Source organism: Crocuta crocuta, unplaced genomic scaffold (assembly GCF_008692635.1).
Source record: "Crocuta crocuta isolate KB4526 unplaced genomic scaffold, BGI_CrCroc_1.0 scaffold119, whole genome shotgun sequence".
Taxonomy (NCBI): Eukaryota; Metazoa; Chordata; class Mammalia; order Carnivora; family Hyaenidae; genus Crocuta; species Crocuta crocuta.
In genome coordinates this window covers 2,269,127-2,275,126 of record NW_027551562.1, presented here as the reverse complement: position 1 = coordinate 2,275,126, position 6,000 = coordinate 2,269,127, and the positions used below count along the sequence as shown (strand labels likewise).

Here is a 6,000-nt window from a genome sequence, read left to right as displayed (position 1 = left end):
GAAGTGACTTCGTGCCCAGATTCAGAGGTTCCTACCCAGTTCGAGAATATCCTAGTGTTGTGTGGAGCCTGGACCCTTCCAGGACAAGCGTGTTCCCCGGGGAGGAGTCACCACAGTTCTAAGAGGGGCTGATGTGACCGAGCTCCTGGGTGTGCTCCATGTCCAGCCTCCCCGTGGAGAGCCCAGCCCAGCTCCCAGCATCACCATCCTTGCTGGCTGCCTTTCCAGGGCGCCCGTGTTTTCTGCTCTCTTCCTTTCTCGACTTCTCCCATCACATGGCTCTTGCTGGAAATGTTACTTTTCTCTCCGTGTTTGACTTGAGGGTGGGTGTCCTGTCAGTGACCCTCATGGCTTTCATATTCGAGGCAGCTTCAGACCCAGCCATTTCGGGTGTGGATGGATCCAATCAGGCCAGGATCTCCCATTCTCTCTGAGCATTGTAGACCTGGCTTGCATTTGCCACGCATCCAAGTTCTGTCGTGTTCGGCTTCCTACAAACATAATAAGTGGACAACTCGACACAGATAACCTGAGACACCTGGCCAAGGATACAGACACATTAGTATCCAGCCAGATGTTCGACACCAAGGTCTTCCCAAAAGTTACACACATTTAGGAAACGCTTTGATATGGCCAACGTAGCCAGGGGTGAATTGAGGGACCCAGAGGCCAACAAGTACAAACGTGTGGGGGTGTGAGGGAGCACTGTGTGCTCAGCAAACCGTACCTGCTTCTGGAAGTTTCCTAAGGGCCAGGCCACAGAGTTTTCAGGACTTGGGCATTACCCACTGGATGAACATTTCTTCCAGTGTGTTCCTTAGAACCTGATGGTCTTGCAAAACAATAGTCCTGTGGTGGAAATCCTTGGGGAAAGGCTGTACTTCATTTGTATAACCGAGAGCCACAGTGCATGGTAGCGTATTGAAGGTTCCTGGAAGTCCTGGTCCTAAAGCACCAAAATCGGCTTAATGGATCTTTTTTTCCAAATTTACTTGGATGTGGGGCCCTTTTTCCCTGCTGACCATCTGCAGTGCGGTAGGGAGATGGGTTTTATGGGCGTTGGGGGCCGCTGAAGGCATAGGAAGGGATCTGGGCACACTCCTCCATCCTCAGCCATTGGCTTCAGGAGCTAGCTTGGCCCTTCCAGAAACNCCCTCCCCCCCTCCTCTGTTTCTCTGCTCTCAGTCACAGCTGGGGTAGATGGTTCCACATACCAGCACCGCATTTCATGGGTGGACCTCACGTTTTACCACAGTCTACCCCAGGGCCTTCCCTGAAAGCCGAGGGAGACCGCCAGGTGGCACAGCTCGGAAGTGTGGGGGCCTGAACCACCCGGGGCAGGACCCTCCCCCAGCAGGGGGCAGGAGCCCCTGGGCAGAGGTCCCACCAACCATCTTCCAGAGTGACAGCCTTGGGAGGTGTCCTTCCTGCAGAACAGAGTCTGCTCACACCTCCCTTCGCAGCGCCCGTCTCCTTCCCTGGCTCCCCCTCCCCTCCCTGTGCCTCCAGAGCTAGACTCTCTCCGGTACATCAGCCGCGGCCAAGGCCTGGACTTGGTGCTGCTTTTAGGGGAAACCTGCCTTCAGTGGCGTCTCAGCTTCAGGCGTCACCTCCACAACCAGGGCAGCCCTGATCCCTCTTGGAGGGGAGGAAGCCCTTGGGGAATCGCCCCCCCCCCGGGACTGAGGAAAGGCTGCCCCCAATCCCCAACCCGGCACGGTGCACCAGCTGGCCGTGTAGCCCTGGGCAGGCGCGCATGCGCACTCCGCGTTCCCCCTCTGCACCGGAGAACGGCCCTGCCCACCACGTGCGGCCGCGTCCCGCTTCAGCCCAGCGATGCCCGGCGCGCGTTGGTCTGCAGGCGGCCAGCGGCTGCCGCGGCCCCCCTGCCCCGGCCTGACCTTCTTTTCCTTCTCCCCCTCCACGCCTCTGTCCTCGCTCCCAGACATCTTCGTGCTGATCGCGTCCGTGCCCGTGGTTGCCGTGGGAAACCAGGGCAACGTGCTGGCCACCTCCCTGCGCAGCCTGCGCTTCCTGCAGATCCTGCGCATGCTCCGCATGGACCGCAGGGGCGGCACGTGGAAGCTCCTGGGCTCGGCCATCTGCGCCCACAGCAAAGTAAGTGCCACCGCCGCCCGGGCGACCGCCCCGCCGCGCGGGCCCCTCCCCCGCCTCTGGTGCCTTTCAGGGCCTCCCTCCCGGAGGACTGTGCCTCCACCAGCGATGATGCAGGAGGAGGAGGAGAGGCCCGAGCAGGGGTGCAACAGCGAGCAGAAGCTGGAAGGCCTGGGGTCAAGCCCTCCCCGCGCTCCACCACGTGCAGATGCCTGTGGCTGAGTCACCCATCTCTCCTTGAGTCTCGGGTGCCTGGTTTCTAAAGGAGAGATCAGGATGGTTCTGCCCCCGGGTTGTCGAGGGGGTGAGATGCGCCAATGCAAGGCAGCATGGGATGGGAGGGAAAGATTCAGGAGGGGCACAGACTGGGGGGGCGGGGGGAGTCCAGACTGTATGGGTGTGAATGTGGGGATTCTCGGGAACCTCCTGGGCCTTAGTTCTTACACTTATAAATTGAGGATGGGGCGCCTGGGTGGCTTAGTCCCTTGAGCGGCTGGCTCTTGATCTCAGCTCGGGTCTTGATCTCAGGGTGGTGAGTTCAAGCCCCCACTTGGGTTCTATGATGAGCCGTAGGCTGGGCATGGAGCTTACTTAAAAATAAGTACTTACTTAAAAATGAAAAAGGGGCACTTGGGTGGCTCAGTCGGCTAAGTGCCAACTATTGATTTTGGCTGAGGTCATGATCTCATGTTAGTGGGTTCAAACCCCGTAATGGGCTCTGCACCAAGTGGAGCCTGATTGGGACTCTCTCTTCCTCTCACTCTGCCCCTACCTCACTCTCTCTCTCAAAATAACTAAATAAACTTAAAGAAAAGGAAGGGCACCCATGCATAGCTCAGTTGATTAAGAGTCTGATGCTGGATTTTGGCTCAGGCCATGATCTCATAGTTTGTGACATCGAGCCCCCCATCAGGCTCGGTGTTGACAGGGCAGAGACTGCTTGGGATTCTCTCTCTTTCTTTCTCTCTCTCCCACTCTGTCCCTCCCCTCACATTCTGTTTTTCTCTCTCTCAAAATAAATAAACTTTAAAGTAAATATAAATAATAAATAAATAAATGGTTTTTAAGTATAAAATGAAGATGATAATGCACTCATCTCATAAGGTGAAAAGACTTAGGACATGCTCTATTTTTATGAGCTTCCTCAACAGTTAAAATGAAAATCCTAGCTGCTTGCACGAGAAAAGGTACGTTTCGGTGCCTGGGTAATAGTAGGTGCTTGTCAAGCCAAACGTGCCATTCTCCCTCCCCCCCTCCCGCCCCCGACGTCCCCACTCAGCCTTGTGCTGTTCCTAAGCTGCATTGCTGCTGCCCAGCTGCCCTTCACTTCCAGGGCAGGCAGTGTGTTGAGGAGGTGAGCACCTGCCAGGATTCGAGTCCGACTTCCCAGTTTATTGACTACAGTTCCTTCTCAAAGCCTGGTGGACGAGCACTTGTCATTTCTCTGCTTCCTCCATCCATCCAAACAATGTGTCCCCTGGGCCATGTGCCATGACTCCCTCCTCGGGGTGTCAGCAACGTGGAGTGGGGCTAGCATTTCAAAGTTAGGCCAGGCCAGGCCGTGCTGCCAGAATAAAGAAGCTCGGAGTCTCCGTGACTTAGCGAGAAAACGCCGAGGTCTTCTCACTAACATGGGGTCTGGCGTGGGCCTGGCACTCCCTGCACAGTGTATCTAAGGGACAGCAGGAAGCTGCTGCCAGCACCCCCCACACACATGGGCTCCATCCCAGCCCCCCAACCCCCCAGCCCCAGGCTGACTGCAGGCGGCTCAGGCACGTGCATGAGTCTGGGGACATCAGTGGGGCGGGGAGAGACAGCCACGGGCCGTGGCACAGAGCTACCAGCAAACATCACATAAAGTCAGAATTACCTTGAACAGCCTTCTGAATGACTGCAAAGCACAGAACTGGGACACATTTTCACTCCTTTCCGGTGCCCATTATGCTACTTCTTAATAATCCAACAAAGCCAGTTTTCCTGTGCACTCATGACCAGACTGCAATTTCCCTAGCTAAGCACCAGATGAAACTTCTGACTCGCATTTGGGGGCCAGAGGGGATGAAAAAGCAGAGGAACATGAGAGCCACACTCAACGAGGTGAGAGGCTCATGCCCAGACAGTTGCTGGGGAAGGACCATCCAGTTCACCTTTCTCTTCTCAACCCACCCCCCCACTAAACCCCCAGGGGGGAGACAGTCACTGAAGGGAATGGCTGGCTGGCCAGGTTGCCTGCATCATTGAAACCTCTCTGGGCTGTAAAGTGAACCCACAAAAGGGGACTGTGTGGGAAGCCAGACGTAAGCAGTGAGTGGAAGAAGTGTTACAGATTTAAAGAAGTCTACTCAGGACACAGCGAAACAGATGAACTCTATTGCGTTGAGCAAGCAAATGTTCCGGAAACTTTCATCGTGGAGGTGATGGGAGTCTCAAGATGACCCACTGCTCTTCATGGGGAAGGTCAGTGTGGGCAGTGAGACCAAGGTGAGCAATGGCACGAAGCACCCCTTTCAGTGAGACCTGCTGACCCAGATGGCCAGATGCATGGACCATGTTGATATGAGCCACTCTGATCCCCTGGATGACTTAGCAGGGGCATCAGACCTAATCTTCAGACTGTGTTTGCCAATAAAGTTGACGTTCTTCCACCCAGCCTGCTGCGCTGACCTTTGAAATCGGGAGAGAATGAGAGAAACCGAAAGAGGCTTAGGGATCCTCTGGGCCAGGGTATTTGAAGCTTCGGTGATTGGCTGATTGATCTTTGCTCTAACGCTCCCTGCACCATCCTTGCTGTTTCTTCACATTTTTCTCTAAATCAGCTCGCTTTTGTGCATTCACTCCTAGTCTGTCATGTGATAATATCCACAAGATCATGGGCTTTATGGTAATTTTAATTTATGCTAATTTTTAATACAGTTTCAATCAGTATGTGACTCTTTAACGTAAGAACTGGCTGTCTTCCTTCCCTGAGGAGTACACGTGTCACTTTCAGGAACTGTGACCCAGTACTTCCATTTTGAAAATAAAGACACTAAAGCTGGGGGGAGGTGGGTAATTTCCCGGGATCACACAGGAAATCAGCGACAGGACTGGGTTCCCTATGCCACACTGGCGCCCCCTGCTGTCTGTTTCCCAGTAGCGCTGAGCTTTATTCTGGATCTGAGCAGTTCTGCGTGGAACCAAAAGTCTCCGGAGTCCGGTGCCTGGTCTAAGAGGCAGCTGCCAGTTTTTCCTGCCTTCTTGCCTCCCCGTGAAGTCTTGGGAGCCATGATGTTGAGGACCCCTGAAGACAGAAATCTTCCTCTCCTCCTAGAGCTATACACGCATTCAGTTAATGATGGACCAAAGGACCATGTTATTATCACCAAGACAAGAAACAGCAAGTATTGGCGAGGATCTGGAGAAAAGGCGACCCTCATACATTGTTGGTGGGGATGCAACGTGGTGCAGCTGCTGTGGAAAACAGTAGAAGGTTCCTCAAAAAACTGAAACCAGGGGCTCCTGGGTGGCTCGGTCGGTTAGGCCTCCGACTTCAGCTCAGGTCATGATCTCACANACTGAAACCAATATTGCACTGTATGTTAACTAAAATTTAAATAAATTTTTAGAATCTATCAAATAAATAAAATAACAACTAACAAATGAATTAACAAACAAAAAAGCACAATCAGACCTATAAGTATGGAGAACAGGGGTTCCTGGGGTNGGGGCTCCTGGGTGGCTCGGTCGGTTAGGCCTCCGACTTCAGCTCAGGTCATGATCTCACAGTTCGTGGGTTCCTAGAGCCTGTCTTTGATTCTGTGGCTCCCTCTCTCTCTGCCCCTCTCCTGCTCACGCTGTCTCTATCTCTCTCTCAAAAATAAATAAAACATTAAAAAATATATTTTT

At 53.7% G+C, this 6,000-nt stretch overlaps 1 protein-coding gene across 1 annotated transcript in view; it reads left to right on the top strand.

The window, feature by feature from the left end:
* KCNQ3 (potassium voltage-gated channel subfamily Q member 3) overlaps window positions 1-6,000 on the top strand; it is a 306,390-nt gene that overhangs the window by 258,436 nt on the left and 41,954 nt on the right. Inside the window, exon 5 of the mRNA XM_077750013.1 lies at window positions 1,946-2,118. Coding sequence (XP_077606139.1) covers window positions 1,946-2,118 — 173 coding nt within the window. The remainder of the gene's footprint in view (window positions 1-1,945; window positions 2,119-6,000) is intronic.